Source organism: Alternaria alternata, assembly GCF_001642055.1.
Source record: "Alternaria alternata strain SRC1lrK2f unplaced genomic scaffold CC77scaffold_31, whole genome shotgun sequence".
NCBI classification, from domain to species: domain Eukaryota; kingdom Fungi; phylum Ascomycota; class Dothideomycetes; order Pleosporales; family Pleosporaceae; genus Alternaria; species Alternaria alternata.
The window spans coordinates 169,410-187,601 of NW_017306220.1; the positions used below are offsets into that span (position 1 = coordinate 169,410).

At 51.5% G+C, this 18,192-nt stretch overlaps 8 protein-coding genes across 8 annotated transcripts; 3 read left to right on the plus strand and 5 right to left on the minus strand.

Moving 5' to 3' along the window:
- Positions 1-69: 69 nt before the first annotated feature.
- CC77DRAFT_1025711 (SPT16-domain-containing protein) lies at positions 70-3,599 on the plus strand. Its single transcript, XM_018526122.1, has 4 exons — positions 70-354; positions 412-496; positions 557-837; positions 883-3,599. The coding sequence occupies exons 1-4, from the start codon at positions 172-174 to the stop codon at positions 3,409-3,411; spliced, it is 3,078 nt and encodes a 1,025-aa protein (XP_018379979.1). The 5' UTR covers positions 70-171; the 3' UTR covers positions 3,412-3,599.
- A 527-nt stretch (positions 3,600-4,126) lies between these two features.
- On the plus strand, positions 4,127-6,942 carry CC77DRAFT_1099871 (hypothetical protein). Its single transcript, XM_018530028.1, has 2 exons — positions 4,127-4,956; positions 5,008-6,942. Exons 1-2 carry the CDS (start codon positions 4,498-4,500, stop codon positions 6,700-6,702), a joined length of 2,154 nt encoding a protein of 717 aa, XP_018379980.1. The 5' UTR covers positions 4,127-4,497; the 3' UTR covers positions 6,703-6,942.
- Positions 6,943-7,015: 73 nt separating this feature from the next.
- On the minus strand, positions 7,016-7,597 carry CC77DRAFT_1099872 (hypothetical protein). Its single transcript, XM_018530029.1, has one exon. It carries the CDS (start codon positions 7,577-7,579, stop codon positions 7,067-7,069), a length of 513 nt encoding a protein of 170 aa, XP_018379981.1. The 5' UTR covers positions 7,580-7,597; the 3' UTR covers positions 7,016-7,066.
- A 164-nt stretch (positions 7,598-7,761) lies between these two features.
- On the minus strand, positions 7,762-8,227 carry CC77DRAFT_559817 (hypothetical protein). Its single transcript, XM_018532193.1, has one exon. It carries the CDS (start codon positions 8,193-8,195, stop codon positions 7,944-7,946), a length of 252 nt encoding a protein of 83 aa, XP_018379982.1. The 5' UTR covers positions 8,196-8,227; the 3' UTR covers positions 7,762-7,943.
- Positions 8,228-10,913: 2,686 nt separating this feature from the next.
- On the minus strand, positions 10,914-12,113 carry CC77DRAFT_559887 (hypothetical protein). Its single transcript, XM_018532195.1, has 2 exons — positions 11,607-12,113; positions 10,914-11,557 (listed from the first exon to the last, which is right to left on the minus strand). Exons 1-2 carry the CDS (start codon positions 11,956-11,958, stop codon positions 11,097-11,099), a joined length of 813 nt encoding a protein of 270 aa, XP_018379983.1. The 5' UTR covers positions 11,959-12,113; the 3' UTR covers positions 10,914-11,096.
- On the plus strand, positions 11,990-12,867 carry CC77DRAFT_559872 (hypothetical protein). Its single transcript, XM_018532194.1, has one exon. It carries the CDS (start codon positions 12,269-12,271, stop codon positions 12,782-12,784), a length of 516 nt encoding a protein of 171 aa, XP_018379984.1. The 5' UTR covers positions 11,990-12,268; the 3' UTR covers positions 12,785-12,867.
- Positions 12,868-15,137: 2,270 nt separating this feature from the next.
- CC77DRAFT_1025713 (hypothetical protein) lies at positions 15,138-15,821 on the minus strand. The gene is made up of 2 exons (XM_018526123.1): positions 15,292-15,821; positions 15,138-15,242 (listed from the first exon to the last, which is right to left on the minus strand). The coding sequence occupies exon 1, from the start codon at positions 15,743-15,745 to the stop codon at positions 15,455-15,457; it is 291 nt and encodes a 96-aa protein (XP_018379985.1). The 5' UTR covers positions 15,746-15,821; the 3' UTR covers positions 15,138-15,242; positions 15,292-15,454.
- A 247-nt stretch (positions 15,822-16,068) lies between these two features.
- Positions 16,069-18,090, minus strand: CC77DRAFT_975045 (tannase and feruloyl esterase). Its single transcript, XM_018535913.1, has 4 exons — positions 17,549-18,090; positions 17,412-17,487; positions 16,541-17,355; positions 16,069-16,487 (listed from the first exon to the last, which is right to left on the minus strand). Exons 1-4 carry the CDS (start codon positions 17,853-17,855, stop codon positions 16,144-16,146), a joined length of 1,542 nt encoding a protein of 513 aa, XP_018379986.1. The 5' UTR covers positions 17,856-18,090; the 3' UTR covers positions 16,069-16,143.
- Between the last annotated feature and the right edge of the window lie 102 nt (positions 18,091-18,192).

The window sequence follows — 18,192 nt, forward strand, 5'->3', positions numbered from 1 at the left end:
TAATTGGTGACACTAGCACCGATGTGGAGTTAAAGAGCGCACGGCCCGCGAGCGCGTACCTCGCGTCGCATCATCCTTTCGCGACTTTCCCATCGTCGCCTTCTCTCTTCCACCTCCCTCCTCCCAGCCCAGTCGACTTGTCTGGAGGTTCTCTTGCGCGCACCTCCAAACATGGCGGACAACGACATCGTCATCGACAAGGCGCTCTTCCACGAGCGCCTCAACAACCTCGTCACCAAGTGGAAGGCCGACAAGCGCTCCGGCGACCAGGTTTTCCAGGGCGCAAGCTCAATCGCCACGCTCGTGGGCAAGGCGAGCGAGCCAGGCATCTACCTGAAGCCAGCGGCATTCCAGGTGAGATTGCGCCGATTCGCATGTGATGATGGACAGCGAGCTGACGAAACGCCGTAGCTATGGCTGCTAGGCTACGAGTTCCCTGCTACGCTTTTCGTCCTTACCCCCGACCTCCTCCAGATTGTCACAACCAAGAAGAAGGGTGAGTCCGACATGCTTGTCCGGGCCTGAACAGGGCATGTGGTTGCTAACGGCGATGCAGCATCCTACCTAGAGCCGCTCAAGGGTGGCAAGGTGCCTGTTGAGATTCTTGTGCGGGGCAAAGACGCCGAGGAGAACAAGAAGCAGTTCCAGACATGTCTCGAGACGATGAAAAAGGCCGGCAAGAAGGTTGCGGTGCTCAAGAAGGACAGTGCCAACAACGCTTTCGCAAACGAGTGGAAGGCGGCATTCGACGAGGCTGGCTTCAAGGACGAGGATCAGGTCGATCTGGCCTCCATCATGTCCAACGCCGCCTTGTCTGTCAAGGACGAGAAGGAGCTGGTAAGTTGAGCGACGGACCAGAATAGTGCTTGGCTGACCCTGCAGCGAACCATCCGCGATGCTGCCCGCGCCTCGAGCGCCCTCATGTCCAACTACTTCGTCGAAGAAATGTCCGACATCCTCGACTCGGAGAAGAAGATCTCACACCGCGCCCTCGCCGACAAGGTCTCCAACAAGATCGACGACGCCAAGTTCTTTGAGAAACAAAAGCTCTCCAAAACATTCGACTCGATGCAGCTCGACTGGTGTCTCCAGCCTACAATCCAGAGTGGTGGCTCGTACGATCTCAAGTTCGCTGCGGAGCCCGACGAGAACAACCTGCACGCGGGCGTCATCATCTCGGTCCTCGGCCTGCGCTACCAGACCTACGGTGCCATGATCGGCCGAACATTCATGGTAGGACCCAACAAGGAACAGGAGACTGCCTACAAGCTGCTTCTGGCGATTCACGACTTGGTCATCAAATCCATCAAGGACGGTGTTGTGGCCAAGGACGTCTACAACAAGGCCCTGGCACATCTCAAGTCCAAGAAGCCAGAGTGGGAGAAGCACTTCCCCAAGAACCTTGGTTACGGTATCGGTACCGAGAACAAGGACTCTTCGCTCCTCTTGAGCGGCAAGAACACTCGTGTCCTAAAGGACGGCATGACTCTGGTCGTTCAGACTGGTCTGTCGGATCTGGAGAACAGCAAACCCCAAGACAAGAAGAGCAAAAATTACTCGCTGGTCTTGGTAGACACTGTTCGTGTTAGCTCGGCTGACTGCGCAGTCTTTACCAAAGACACCACTTCTGATCTGGACGCCGTCTCGTTCTTCTTCGACGACGAAGAGGAGGAAGCGAAGCCCAAGGTGAAGAAGGAGCGCCCCGCTATTGCACAGACAAACATCACCAAGACCCGTACCCGACACGAGCGAACAACGAACCAAGACGCGGAGAAGGAGGAGCAACGGCGACAACATCAGAGAGAGCTGCATGCCAAGAAGCAAGAGCAGGGTCTTGCCGAGTACAGCGAAGGCGCAAAGTCTCTCAACGGCACTGAAGAGAAGAAGTTCAAGAAGTTTGAGTCGTACAAGCGCGACAACCAGTTCCCCAACTCAGTCGCCAACTTGGAGATTGTAGTCGACAAGAAGAACCTTACCGTTCTTCTGCCCATCATGGGTCGACCTGTACCCTTCCACATCCACACCATCAAGAATGCTTCGCACACGCCCGAAGCAGACTTCACATCGCTCCGCATCAACTTCCTGTCGCCAGGTCAAGGTGTGGGCCGAAAAGACGACCAGCCCTTTGAGGACCCCAACGCACACTTCATCCGGAGTTTGACCTTCAAGTCGCACGACGTTGATCGCATCGACCAGATCACCAAGGACATTACAGAGCTGAAAAAGGACGTCGTACGGCGTGAGACGGAGAAGAAGCAGATGGAGGATGTTGTTGAACAAGACAAGCTCATCCCGCTCAAGACTCGCAAGCCTCACATGCTGGACCTCATCTTCATCCGCCCAGCGCTCGACGGTAAGCGTATTCCTGGTAGTGTCGAGATTCACCAGAACGGTCTGCGCTACGTTCACGGCAACGGTACTGCGAAGATCGACGTTCTGTTCAGCAACATGAAGCATCTTTTCTTCCAGCCCTCACAACACGAGTTGATTGTCATCATCCACGTGCATCTCAAGAACCCAATCATGCTCGGTAAGAAGAAGACCAAGGACGTCCAGTTTGTCCGGGAAGCAACCGAGATGCAGTTCGACGAGACGGGTAACCGCAAGCGCCGCCACAAGTTCGGCGACGAAGAGGAGTTTGAGCAAGAACAAGAGGAGCGGAGGCGCCGTGCCGCTCTCGACAAGGAATTCAAAAACTTTGCCGAGAAGATTGCCGATGCGGCTAGGAACGAGAACGTCAGTGTTGATATCCCATACCGTGAGTTGGGTTTCAACGGTGTGCCCAGTCGGTCCAGCGTGCTCGTCCAGCCCACGACCGACTGTCTTGTCCAACTTACCGAACCGCCGTTCACCTGTCTCACGCTCAGTGAGATCGAAATCGTGCACCTGGAACGTGTGCAATTCGGTCTTAGAAACTTTGACATGGTCGTCGTGTTCAAGGACTACAATCGGCCCCCTGTCCACATCAACACCATTCCCGTCGAATCTCTCGACCCAGTCAAGGACTGGCTCGACTCTGTCGATATTCCATTTACCGAGGGTCCCTTGAACCTCAACTGGGCCACCATCATGAAGACGGTGACGTCGGATCCACACCAGTTCTTTGCCGACGGTGGCTGGAGCTTCTTATCCAACGAGTCGGATGACGAAGGGGATGGCGACGAGGAAGAGGAGAGTGCGTTCGAGGTTAGTGAGAGCGAGTTGGCAATTTCGGATGAGAGTAGTGAGGAGAGCGACTTTGATGAGAATGCGAGTGATGAGATGAGCGATGAGGGGAGTGAGGAGGAGTTTAGTGAGGGCGAGAGCTGGGATGAGTTGGATAAGAAGGCTGCGAGGAAGGATAAGGAGGCTAGAGAGGCCGGGGGTGGTGGGAGTGAGGATGAGGGGAAGGCGAAGAAGAGGAAGAGGTAGAGATTTGGGGTTTTTGTGGAGCATGTGTAAGATCAGGATTCAGTTTTCGTGAGGTTGTTTTCACGGTCACTACGCGCGAGAGAGAGCGCGCGGTGGTGATGTGAGATTGCAAGGGGAATTTGATACCGGGAGATTTGTGGAGTTCTTTTCTTCCTTCCCCCCTTCATGTTTCCGTCTTCTGAGCGGAGTGGGATGAAAAATGGATATAGTAATGGCGATTCTTGATTCTTGATTCTCGATTCACGATTCACGATTGATTGTTGAGTGAAGATGTGTGTGTGTGTGTGTGTGTCTGTGTGTTCATTCAGAACGTGCAAGCATTCAGATGTTGATATTGTTAGTCAGTGCTTCCTATATCGCGCGCTCTTTGAAGAAAGAGATTGAAAACTAAGGAAGTTGTGTCCAGTCATGATGGGTAAGTCTTGCACGTGTCTGACGTCATACATAACCATAATCACACGTTTGACAGCTCTATAAGCATCGCCGGATCTCGTCTCATCTTACGTACCGCAGCCTATTCACAGAATCTACGCCCACTCTCGCACACTCTCGTACTTTGTACGATTACGAATACCAATTCTACGGCACCTCGATATTCCATCTGCCTGAGTTTCTGGCGAACCATGCTGTTGCAGCGATATCAAGATGTATAGTGCTTCACAGTGCGCAGCCTCCTTGCTGACATGCAGCGATTCTCTTCTTGACATACAGCCAGGGCTGAGTCGCGACTATGTGGGGGCGGTAGGCGCCAAGAGGGTTGATAGACCGCAGCCGCAAGGACTTATGATTGGGGCCGACACTCGACTCAATCCGGCTGTATTGAGATCTCATAGTTGAGTATGCGGATTCGCCAAGGTTGTGTAGCTTTTCGTTGGACAGGAAGTGCAGTAGCGGCGCTGCTGTGTAACAACATCATGCCATACAGACATATTGGTCAACCAATCCGTCCCTCCAATGCACCCCTCGCTCAACGTATAGATCGGTGTCATCACAGGCACTACATAGCCTCGTGAAAAGCCTAGCCTTAACTCGCACCCGGAGTACGAACATGTCTTGCATTTCTCTTCCTCCCTTGGTACATTTGCCATGACTCCCACACAGTTGGAGGAACATCGGTACAGCACACCCGACATTGAACGCAGTCCTACTGTCAGTCAGGAGCGGTTTTCTTTCGACTCACAGCTGAGCACCGATGTATCCTTGCTTGAATCCTCTTACCGCGATGAGCCCGTGGCCTCATATCCGGATAGTTGCACACTCAGTGTACACGACACAGACCGGAGCACTGTTTCGTTGAAAGACCAGATAATCCCCAATTCTTCACTCGAAGAGAAGGATGTGGAATTCCCTCGAGGTTGGCCAACATTACCGCAGCCACTCAAGACATCCTTCGGCTCGATCCTCTGGTCCGTCACTATTGATGTGGTCTTGCTGGCCATTGCAGTTGCGTTCCTCGTTTTCGCTTGGTCCGTCGTTTTGTACGATCAGAAACCTACGAAGTTCCATTCACAGGCGGCTCAGAGGTTCGAGCAAGCTTCAAGATGGGTGACTATGCATACGGTCGAACTCTGACAACAGGCGTCTGACTGGATCTAGGGCCCGACTATATATCCGATAGTTTTTGCTTCGATCGTCGGACGAGCCACACATGCAGTCATGCTCTGGGGGCTTGAGACGGGCCAGCGTATCGCTGTCTTGGACACACTAGCCGGTAGCACATCACTTACCAGTACCGTTGTCTCGCAAGTCCACCTACGAAGGGTCAGCTATGTTGGCCTCGGCCTAGTCGCCATCTGGATGCTCTCTCCCGTGGGTGGTCAATCCTCCTTTCGGCAGATAACGTTTGGCCCAAGACACGCGTCCGAAAATACAACGTATCTTTATGTTGCACCTGGTCCTCAGATGTGGGTACCTGATGGGGGCACAACCGAGTCGAACCTGAATAGCATATTTACAGCTGCGCTTCTTAGCTCAGCAACACAAGAAGGCTCTCCACGCGATCCCTGGGGTCACATCAAAGTTCCTAGAGTTCAGTACTATGAGAAGATATCGCCTGCAGATGACCAAGGCTGGTACAAGACAGAGAACGGTACTGAAGACACGTATAGTTCTCTCATTGGAATTCCGATGAGCGGCATAGACTCAACAGACTTTGTTGAATATGCAGCCACGATCGAAGCCATGTACTTCCATCTGAATTGCGAATTCTGCACAATCCAGGATGGACTTCACTTTGAGTATAACCATAATCAAAGTTGGTTTGGTAATCTGTCCTGGAGTGAAAACACTACGGAACGGGCTATGATGCACGAAGACGACCTGAAACCCTTTTCGTTCATGTTGACATGGGAAGATTCCGATGTTTTAAATTGTACCATCGAGACAACATACGTCGAAGTTGCTGTCTCATGCCCGACGTACCGTACCTGTTCAGTGCCGCGTATCCGACGTTCTCACCTCAAGCATCCACCACTAGCTTACACACTATTGGGTCTTAATTACGGTTTGAATGGGACGATGTGGGAGCAAACCATTAACTCGTCATCGCAGCTTTTCTCTAGAGGCTACCTAAACGATCCAAAGGACCCAAGAAGTGGCTTAAGAAGTGGCTTTGCACTATCTTCACAACGCCCTACCAGCGACTCTGCGACACGACTCGGACAAATGCTGAATACGTACTGGGCAGCAATGAACGGCAAAAACGTCTTCACTAGTGGCGTCAACGAAGTCACGATCTGGACAGACCCGAACATATCTTGGGAATATCAAGATACGAGCCAGGACTTGACAGAGGTACCTCGCATCAACGGTACATATCGCAACAACAGTACGGGAATAATCTACACAGTGTTGCACAATGGCACCAACAGGACAGCCTACGCAGCGTCGTATAACGCTGAAACGGCTTATCTGGCAAGAGCATGGGAGAGTAGTGGCACGAAACGCAGTAGTACGGAAGTGTTTCAAGCCCATTGGGGCTGGGTCGTCGCCCTCATGATCTCGTCGACTGTTATGATCACGGCTAGTCTGATTCCCTTTTACCTCCGGACATTCTTCTTACGCGGTCCAGACATACTCATGAACATTTCCAGTCTAGCAACAAGAGAAAGTACTCACCTAGCGCTTCCGACAACAGGGACTTACCTCAACGCGTCGGATCGATCGCGGTGTCTGAAAGACGTGCGCATAGCATTTCGAGACGTAGACAAGGACGGCGAAAATGGGAGGTTGGCGATTCAACAGGTGGCAAAGGTCATTGCACCACTTGAGAAGGGGAGAAAGTACGTGTAAGATTTGCGATTGAGAATTGTCAGAAGGTGGGCTGGGGTGAGATATGCCAAATGGTATTAGCAGACAATAGGCGAACTATATGCCATAAAAGGAAAAAAAATCATTGAGTATACAGGGGTTTGCAAATAGGGAAACAAAACGTCTTCCGAGGGCTAGATGCGTGAAGTAGGGAAGACGATGAGATCCAAAGACACAGCATAGCAATGGAATAGATAGCGAGCAACGCAGATCGTGATGCCGTAAGGGTGTGGCACGTATCATTTACAGAGAAAGGAGAGTCAATCCCAGTGCTGCTAAATTGGCCATAGCAAGTGACGGAAGACCCTCCAGCGCCAAGTTCGTCATCCGCTCTCACAGTAGTTCTCTAATGCTCCATCACCCTGGTCTGAACAGTCATATGCTTCTCCCATATGTGTTTCGCGAGTTCTTGTCCTCCCGGTGGAAATACGATGTTGGTGAAGTCAGACCCTGGAGAAGACGGCGACCCTTCACAGCTGAGACATTTGAGACCGCCGGACATTACAAACTCTTCTCGATGAATCATCAAATGGGTGCTGAACTTCTTGAACGAAGTCCAAGCTCGCCTGGCCCTCAGCTCCTCGGGTTTACACAACCAATTGTTGCCTGGGCAGCCGTAGCGTTTGGGTTTCTTCGTCTTCGAGTCTGGAACACTGTGTCTTCGATCGCTTGGGGTGTCTTCGCTTTGTTGAAGGGAGGAGTTGTCGGCGACAGCTGTGGGCTCAAGGTCTGGAAGCGAACAGCTAGCCTGATGGTCGTCGAACGCATCGTCTCGTAACCCGATAATCTCGAAAAGTGTCAAGGCAGTCGGATCGGGAGGATAGAGGTCGGTAAACGAGGAAAATGTGTTGTCGGGCATTTCATCGACAGAGGCCACAGTACTACGGGAAGTGCTAAGGGAATTATGTGCTGCGATAGGCGTTGTTGAAAAGGAAGTTCGATGTTGCTTGAGAAGATTTAAAGCACGAAGGTATAGGCGACATAGAGACGGGCTGAAAGTATTGACGTAGGTAATATTGATCAAGGAATGAATGTCTTGTAGCTTCTAACATATACGTAGAGACCAAAAGCATGGCAATGCTGAAAAGCAAAAACATGTCATCATTGTAATATTCCGCAGTTGCTGTAAAAGCTGCGGTTTTCGTCAAAGAATATCCACAGGCATGGCTGAACAATGTTGGGCGGTGGGCAGGGGCAATAAGCAAGCATCGACGGATTGCAGGTTAGCGACCCAAGACGTCTGTTTCACAGATTGGGAACGATTTTTTAAACGTGAGATTTACCTTGAGCCGTCGCCTGCAGCGAAGTAAGTATGAAGAAGAGCGCCGAACGTAGTGTAAGAGCTGCTTGGTATCCATGTTGAGACAGTGAGTATCGAGCGTCCACACTAGGATGCACAGAGCTGCGCACGAGGGCAGGGTTGGCTGTTTGGAACTGGCTCTATTGTGGGGGATCCATCGGTCGCCAAGCCACATCGCATTGGCAAATTAGTTGCCGACCGCCGGGCTCTCCGACGAAACCCTACCCCATGCGTCAGTCAGCCTTCTTCGCTTCAGGGTTTGCGTTCGGAACAAGCCACTTTTGCTTTCTTTTTAGCAGCCCAGCGTTGGGCTTTCGACGCCACATTATGTCTCGCATGCCTACTCTGACAACGCACACACATGTGCCGCGCAACAAGGGGAGTAGTTCATCCTTCAAGTTTTGCTGCTGCCGGAACGGTGTTGCATTCGAGCGCGATAGTCCCTGTCAGTGATCCAACCATGTTTTGGCTGCTTCCAACCCTAGTCTCTTTGGCTTGATCCAGTAACAACAATATCCCTTATTTGTAGGATGCTCGCAGTGGTGGTGTATCGGGTTCGGCCATCCATGCGCGGAATTCCAAACACTCCCCTATACCGCAGTCAGCTCCATCGAGACATCCTAATAAAAGAATGAAAACAGCAGTATGTCAAGTCTACTGTCTTTTCATAAGATCATTTTGTAGTTTAGCAGCCTCAAATCAAGAATCACTTCAATCGTCTGTGGGAAGACTGCAATCACACAAGCCTCATTTCCGGTGCACTGAGTGAACTGCATCTTGTCTCAAAGATCGTACTTTCTGATTTCGAGAAGGAAGTACGTGGTGTCAACGGCAGCCAATTACGCCTCCGCGGTTACAGATCCCGTCTGCGCAGGGTCAGATTGGGAAATGTAGGTAAACATCGCCATAGGGGTAGTAGCGGTGAGTGTCGCCAGGTTGCAGCTCGTATTCGGTGGGCAGGCTAAATATCAATTGCTTTGTACGGCTGAACTGATTCTGGGCATAAGGCAGAGCAAGGCCGCTCACGCGCCTTGTGGTCCTGCGGCATTGTCGCGCACGTGCGGTGTGCGAGCTAGAACGGAGCTTGAGGATAAAAGAAAAGTACTCTCTCTCTCGCCCTTCCAAAACAAGAAAAACCGAGGACCAGGCAATGACGATAAGAAGCAAAGACGACCTTGGGTCATCATAGACACATGGTGATACAGACTCGGTACACAACAGCTTCGAAAGTTCTTTAGATCTGCTCCATATTGTCACCAAATGTAGTTCATCTGGGAAAGCTCTTTCGCTGGAATTAGTTTTGCGGCGTATGTGTAAAGATAACGACTGGTGCGCTGCGTGAGTACTGAAACATGTACAGGGGGAATGGGTAGCTTGTTGGCTACGACTGAACCGACGACGTAGCACGACAACCACGCGAGGGGTGTTGGACCTCTGTTGCCTGGCGAAAGAGGATGCATTGGGCTGGCGCCTTTATTTTGCCTACCGTATTAAGACTTACGCAGCGTGTGCGGCTCGATGGCTGGCGACGCGACTGGTTTGCTGACCACTGGCCAGAGCAAAATCAACGCTGTGCATGGTGCGCAACCCTGCCAGCAGCGGTGGCCAGCCGTGTGACGCAAAAATGAGTGAGTAGGACACCAATGAGTTGAACTCATGGTGTTCTCATTAGTCTATCGGCAGGCACTCACCACACAGGCCACACTACCGTTGAAAAACAAAATTATAGAAGATGCACGAGCCGTGTGGGAGGCACCGACCGTTCGGCATCATTTTCACGAGGAACCCGCCCAGGCGCCGTTAGCACGCACCGGGCTTGTGGCTTACTCCCACCCAAGCTGCTGCAAGATCGCCTTGCATGTTCTGCATGTTTGCTTCGCGGCTATTAAATTACATTTGTCACAATGATTAACAAAGCTTCGTAAAATAGTAGGCGACGCACGATTCTTTGAGCGATATTGATGTATGCGACACGTTGAGCATCTGATGGATCTAGGAAATGACTCGTGGGCTTGGTGTAGCTGGTCACAGAGCGTTTAGCCGGCGCAGGGCGCAGGGGGCACTCGGGCGATTAAGTCGCGAACGATACCTGACGTAGCCGCTCTTCTGCCGTTCTTTTTCTGCAGAACAACTTTGTGCGATTATGCAACTAGTGAATGGCATGATGCGGTTCTTTTGAGTGGTGTGCTGTATGTCTCACTTGCAGCGGCTTCGATGGCAATCGTAACGCGATGATACCCCTTATTCCATCGCAGCGGGCTGAGGTGTCAATCACGGCCCGCCCATACTATCCAATCTCTCGCCCCAACTGGGCATTCCTCGTCCGCACATGACCAAACATTTCCTTCTGCGGTCTTCGGCCGCCCGAAAAGCCTCGCACAAGCGATACGTGCAGAACATCCAGTAGCAGTTCTAGTAGTGACCATGGTCTTGACGCTTTTAGGCTTCCTCTTGATCGCCGCATTGCCCAACTTAGGATCGTAGATATTATCTCATTCTAGTACGTTGCCTATGTACCCTCACATGGCCATGGCGGTCGTAGTCTTGCTAGAAACAATCCTCCGTCCCTCATGATGGTCATCTTGCGTAAGACTTGCGAATTTGCCCTCTCGCCTGCCCACGTACAGACGATCTGTGCGACGTTCGGAGAGGTGTACCCGTCCATGACGACGACAGCAAGTTTGTAATCACCAGAGCTAGATTCCTTCATACATCATATAAGTAGACATGGTAGCATTGCTGATGGGTCATGATGCGCTATATGGTTACTGAGACCCGTTCTTCATGGGCTGCGACAGCACTCAAGCCGTATTAGCACAACCTGGCTTTAACCAATCGATGTAAGAGGTTACCGCGCTTCTCGGTGGAGTGGAGTATTGTTCACGACATCGAGATGTGATAGCTGAGTCATTGTTGTTGTCCAATTGGTATTTCGTTTCCACTGCCATTGAGTCATCTTTCCTGGAAGGTCTCTGGAGAAAGTAAAATCTTGCTCGTGAATTAAAATGATAAAGGGTACCATGAAGTTTGTGAGATCGTATCATCGACGCCACCTCCGTGATGCTAGAAATGTCCTCTACTTGAAGTGAGCGTCCCACAAATGTTGCGCGAGGTCATGTCCGTTGCCCCCAAATGAATCGTGATCGCATAGACAACATTGCCAACGATGGCCATCGACACGATGATCTTCCATATGTATCTTGTAGTGCTCCCGGAACTTTTTGAAAGAAGTCCAGTATGTCCTTGGCTTCAGCTCCGCAGGTTTGCAGTTCCAATGGTTGCCTGGACAGCCTCTTCGATGGGCCCTCACAGGCCTCGGTGGACCCGTAGTGTCCGAGAAGTCTGCAGGTCCTGATGTGTTGATAGGTTCGGGCTCCTCTTCCGTGAACGTCGTGCGCGCGCATCTGGCGCCTTGGGGAGAAGAGACTGACTTCTCGTCGAATTTCTCCGATAGCTCGTTCTTGAGCTTCGTGCGTGCATGTAGGACTGCAAACGTAGGTCTGAATGAGGGTACGGGTCCGGTCGACATTAGATGGGCTTCTGATCCGGGTTAGCTTGACCGCGCGGTTCACTTATGGATACTGACCGACAGTATAAATCCTCCATAGCAGGTCATCCGTATGGACACCTGAAATAACGTCAAGAGCCGCGTGATTGCCAGCGTCCTTCGAAACTTTGTGGATTTTGACATATTGTACAATTTGCTCAGGTCTCAGACTTTGAAGCAAGAATCGTATAGCTTCGTCTTCATTCACAGTGCCGGAAGGCTCCACTGGTGTCGGCGCTTCTCGTTTGATGTCATGGTTAGGTGTTGGGATGTTTTGCTCGTGAGTGAGGTGTATGTTATCCAGGTTGCCAGTAAACTCTTCGTTCCGTACTCCAAGGCAGTCGTACAAAGTAGGAGAAGGCTTGCGAGAGGATGCACGTTCGTCAGACATTTGGCGTTCGTGCTAGGCCGGTACCGAGTGTCTTTCGCAGAGATGGTAACGTCGAAGAATGTAATAATGTAGTAATATTAGTAATAGTAGTAGCAGTAGTAGTAGTGGCAGAGCAAGGAGCGAATCAATGATGTGTATGCGAGTAGGAATGGCAATGATAGCGAGCGGATGGCAGTATTGATGAACGAACGGAGAAGAACATATAAAAATGAAGAACAGTCGTATTATATGCTAAGGAAAGCAAGAAGTGCTGAAAGGGTCGGCATTTCGATGTAGCTAACCCACTGCGGGCGGATTTCTCAGAGCACGGATGCGGTGGGACTACAATGTCAGTTTTGCGATGTATCGGGGAGCGGCCTCGAAGATGTATGGTGTTTTCGAAACGCATTGGGAAGAAGGGCCGATTGCTCCCATTCGACGCGGCGGTAGAATGTGTGGAGAAGCGTGCGGAACGATGATTGACAGTCACGGCGCTCAGCCGGGTCGCCGATTTGTTTCAGGGCGCCTTGAGTCAGGCTTGTGGCTTGACCGTTCCACGTGGAACTTGAAAAGGGCCGACTCCGCGACTCGAGTGGCTTGCTCGGTGCACATCCGCTCCGCGACTCGAGCGGCTTGCTCGGTGCACATCCGCTCTGTTGACACGAGTGGTCCTGAACGACAAAACAGTGTGGCGTTGACTGTATGGGAATCAAGGAAGCAGCGCGAGTGCGAAACTATAGAAACTGATGATCAAAGTGGAGCCAGCTTCCTAGATAAAGTTCCAGATGTCTTGTCAGTTGCTTTCCGAGTGAGTAGGTTCTGGCCTGTCGGTATCTGGGGAACGTAGCCGGATATTTACTGTGCTTTTTCTGGCCGATTGTGAAGTCGTGTGCTGAAGCCTGGATAGCCTCATGGCCGGCAGTGTCTCGTGTAGGTATGTGCTGACAGGTGTAAGAGAAGGTTTAGGAGCTATCTCGGGCTCTAAATTCAATCCATGCTTTTTTCTCTGTAACGATGCAAGTTCCCGTCCAGGGGCAGGGGTCTCTCGCCTGTGATCGATCTTGCCCAACAGCCTTAATTCGCTGGTGTTCCTTGGCTGACATCACCGATATCAACAAAAGATCACGTGAAGGTCCTCCACAATCTGAGCCCGAGGAGGTTGTCAGGCGCTTGACCTGCGGGTGGATGGTTTCCGAGTACAAGGGCGAGGGTACGAGGGCGAGGGAGTATCCGCCCGTGCCATCGCTGCAGCGTGCTCAGCGGTCAGCCTAGGATGTTTCTCCAAGCAAGGTCCAGCCCACCAGACCCGACTCATGCCGGCCACTGCCCATCACTACGACTCAGCCGCCGCGCTTCCCGTCGCATGCCGCAAGGGACAAGGAACGTAGGGATGCAGCACAACTCGGCTTCACTGGCAGCTGTTGGCTAGCATCGAGATCCAGGCCCGGCAGATGTCGAAAAGGTAATCCATGGACTGGATGTGTACAATGGAACTCTCAACAATCTTACGAGACGCACGGCGCGCATGAAACAAATACACGAACGCTGGGGGTAAGAGCGCTCAACCAACCTAATGCTCTTTCCAATGCCTGTGTTTGAGGTCCCTCGATTGAGAGGCCGCACCTCGTTCGCTCAGCCATGAAGATCACAAAATGATAGCATTTCCTGTTTCCAGCCTTGTGCTTGCCGAGTCTCCGCAGTGTACTCCAACATATGTAGCCTGTGCACCACGGCCTTGGAATAACCCTACCTTGTTCAAGAGGTTCCTCATCAGCTATCACCAAAGGGCTCATCTTGGCGGCGGAGAGCCGGAGCGATGCTGCTAGCGACAAGTCATGGTGAATCATTCTATCGAGCTACATTAGGAGCTATCCGCGGACGAGTCTTTGTTTCGAAACATCTCGATCATTGATCTCCCTTGTCATGTTTAGGCTGGAAGTTTTGCCGGTGACGCAAGTCATGCACCGTGCGCGCCGGGCAGGTTGAGGGACCGCCGATTCCGACTTTCTAAGGCCCGAACCCTGCAGCACCGTCACAGCCTCCCCCCCAAACTAAATCTCGCCAAAGCTAGGCAGAAGCGAGGGGTTTCAACCAAGCCAGCAAACGTCGACAGCATGGATCGTCCGCGACTCAGTCATCTGGGCCTTACCTGCATCGGAAAGTCGTCTCTGGCTCCATGATAAGAGAGTCTTACCCAAGACCAGGTCCTTTCTTCGCGCACGCGGCATAGGAAAGCTCCCGTCCTGCATCCCAGGCACGAGCGTTGGTGCTGCAATCTCAGCGTGGCCGTGCTCGCATGCGGTCCTCACACGTTCTTCCCCTCTCTCGCCGCTTTGCAGTGCCACAGGAAACTTTTTCGAAACTTTCGTCGTGAGCTAGAGCTTGGGGGAGCTAAGAAAGTGGGTCAAGTAACTGCCTCCCAGCTCGTCACCCATCGTCCGTCTACCCTGACTCTTTCTCACTCTCACATTGCCAGTCTATACATGCATCGCAGCCCACAGTCTACCGCCATCAATTCCATCTGTTTTTTACAACCCTCTAATTATCTAACTCTCCGTTCACGCCCAACGAGATCATTGCTAGGAGAACATCTCTACCATAGATCGCAGATTTCGTCATCCTGACACCCTGCTGTACCGGCCCTTAGTGTCTGTATGAGAGCTGAGCCCAACAACAACGGCTATCTTTCCGTCGCACGCCTGGAAGCAGCTCGCGGGCTTCGACTACAACGGCGTGAACGCTCGTCCCTTCCAATCCCCTCCTGCCCTCGGCTCATGGCAGCTCGAAAAGAATGCCGCTGTACGAACAACACTAGAGATAGACGATATCGACTGGAATTCAGACTATGTCGCTGTATTAACAACATGAATAGCCGCACAAGGGCCCTCATTCCTACTTTTCTAGTCTCCACTCTTTCAACATTTTTGACCTTGCTCTATGCTATCACTGGATAACATGACAGCGTGAAAATCGTTCTGTGCCACTAATCTACCATATCGGTCACGTCGTTATCCGCGTCTTGCTCGTGCCCTTTCTAAGTCGTTCCCCGCCACTTGAGGCGCTTCGTATAGGCAGTCTTTACAGAACATCCAGCAGTAGTCCCAGCGAAGGCACATCACATGTCAATTTGTCTAGAGGCGCGCGACATTGTCGATGCGGCTGAATCGCTGTCAATCGCTCTAAAGAGCAGAACTCACACTCGCCCTTCGTGCTGTGTTAACATGGATAAACTTAAGTAGATGAGCCGGTACCAAGTCCTACGCCTATGGCGGCTGGCGTACTGTGCTACCGTATTCAGCATTCCTCTGATCGTCTCAGCTATGATGAGCGCGATCTTCAGGTATCCGAACATACCTCGACGAGCTCGACATACCCGCAAAGTGCCTTGGTCAGGAATCGAACAGGAATCTACAGGTAGATGGGCAAATGACAAACTACACCTCTAGGGAGTGAACCGGTTGTTGTCACACCAAGACCAACCCATCTACTTTTCTGCGTAACAGGTATCGAATCTCGGTCATAAAACTCCGGCGCGGGCTCCTTTTTTGGTCCCGCTCATCTTTCCACGGCCCTGTACTCGTGTCATAGAGGAGGCGCTCAGCATGGTCCAAGGTGTGAGCGAGCTGATCCCCCCTCGGGGAAAGTCCCAGGAAGCGCATATCTCTTCGAGTTCAGCGAGTGATATAGGTTTGCGCGCAGGACCAGGTGGTGGTGGGGGATCGATTCGTCCGCGCGAATCGTCGGTGAATTTCGTATATACCGGTCGACGTCGCTTAGAGCTGGTGGTGGTTGGATTTGGTGGTGTCATTGTGATTTGTGCGCAAGCAGTATGGATTTTCGCTTCGTATCTTTCAAGATTTGGTTGAAATTGAGTCGAGTGTTCGTGAAAGATGCAATGTCGGGATGCATGAACCGTTACATATATACGTTTTTCTTATAGACTGGTACCGGATTTACAGTCTTGGTGAGTCATAAATTGGCAGGGGGTACACACTGTCCCGTGGTACTGCGATGACGCAAAGCAGACTAGTCGCACATGGATCCCATTTCAATGGCCGACGAGCCACTCACGCATTACCATTATTGGGATCGTTTAATATTCTTTCAAGATGTATCGGCGAGAACATTGATGCACCTCAACTATTCCTATATACAATGTCGCCGGATAGCACATCGATGCCCCTCTATTTGATTATAGTGGCTCCGCTAATCGACACAAGTATATGCTTCGTATTGGTCAGCATTCTGACCTTCCAGCTCTGCATGCTGTGGGTATGGGCAAAGTCTCCTTGTCCTGTTACTTCCATCTGAAGGCTCCGTAGCCAGAACGTATTCAGGAGCTATACCATCCTCTACCCATGGGATGAGTGCTTCGAGAGAGTGGTACTTTCCAGGAACCTGAGGATAACTAGCAGCAGGGCCGCAGTGACCGCCACCCGGGACCATGAACAAGCGCCAGAAATCATTGAGTCGCGCCTCGCCATAGATAGCTTTCGCTTCGTTGTGCTGATTGATAGGCCAAGTAGGGGCGTTAAAAGGGTCAGCCCAGCCTATCCATGTAAGTCAATGGTTTCGTGCTCGTGTGAGTCGGTGGACGACAAACCTTGCGATGCAATAAGTTTTCCACCCCGAGCTCTGAAAGCATCGAGTCTTGGAGATATTGCAGTGATCAAAGGACCTGCAATCTTGTCCACAATCTCGACATCGTTCTCAAATTCGAAAGTGGTGTAATCATAGCTCAAGTTCTTGAAGACAAGGTTCTGCAATATAGGTACTGCATACGCGGTGTAGAGGCTTTCTTCCTGCATAAGCCATTCGGATTCCGATCCCTTTGCAAACCCGGGGTATACATCCGGCCCGGGCCCAGTGTAGAACGCCTCAAAAGTGGCAAGCTGCGTCTCGTTCAGACATGTCGTCGTATTATTCTCAACTTGGGGCTGCCCAGACCGGCACAGTAGTGATGTAATTTCAAAGTCGCACTTGCTTGGGTCGTTGATCACTCCGTCTTCCACGCCATCAATGTTGTCACACTTCTCCAGCGCTGCGTTCCTTGCAAATGTGAGTAGGTCCTGGGCCAGAAATGCACCAGGCTTCTGTGCATGAAGGCCGTTCCACAGGAAAGAAAGGATGAGGTGGGTGTACCAATTGCCGGCGCATCCTGCAACAATACCATCGAAGAGATCGGGATGGTACTGGGCCAGTGCATACCCTTGAGCACCACCTGTGGAACAGCCTGAGAAGTAAGATTTCCGTGGCTGGTATCGGAAGAAAGTTGCTGTGATGGATTTTGCTGGTACAGTGAACATGGAGATTGAATCCCGGATCCACGCTGTGGTCTGGACATATGAGTGAAGGAATGGAACATAGCCTCCTGGCTTGGTAGGGCCATTCTCGGACACCAAATGTCCAGAGTCACACCTTGGGGCCTATCAGTCAGCTCAACATGACAAGATGCAGAGGGGGCAAAAACAAACCCTCCGACAGCGAAGCCAGAGTTGAGATTCGTGGCCATTGCCTGGTAATCTATCACGCCTGCAAGTCCGCCGTTGCCTACATGATGATGTCAGAAACCACAAGACACAGGCATTGATCTGACTGATTCAATACGTACCGACAGACAAATAGCGCCCATTGTAGTTTTCGTTTTCGGGCAGCCAGACTTCAAAATTTAGTGTGTTATTTGGACCGTATGGCATGAGTCCAACAACACGGCAAAAGGAAGCTGCATTTGTCTCCGTGACATTTTGGGCAGCTACAGCTGAGATTTCTGCAGTTCCGCCAACGTTTACACGACTGGAGCTGACAACGTAGTCCGCACTGTGTCGTAACGAAGTACAACTGTCATGGTCCACAGGGCTAGAAAGTGCTGTCGCAAATAACGCGGCATAGGTGAGCTGTGCGTAAGCAAAGCGCAGCATGGCAGAGACTTCAGGATCGTAAGAAGGGGTGAAGTGCTTGTTTGTGATAATATCCGAAGTATTTGTATCCTATGGCACCTGGCTTTCGGCCCGATCGTGACTTCCGTAGAATGTCAACCCCGCAAACCACTCCGCATTTCGAGCCGTCCACAATGACCAGACCCATGCTCGGTAGATTTTGCAAGTTCATTGCAGTGAACTACTGACTCGTTGGTAGAGCTTTCGGTGATCGTCACCGACGCTTGTGCGTGGATCGGGCGGGCTGACCGACATGGAAAAATGACAGTCGGCGACGGGCGACCGAGCCCGAGTAGGAGCTAGACCAGATTCGGTGCAT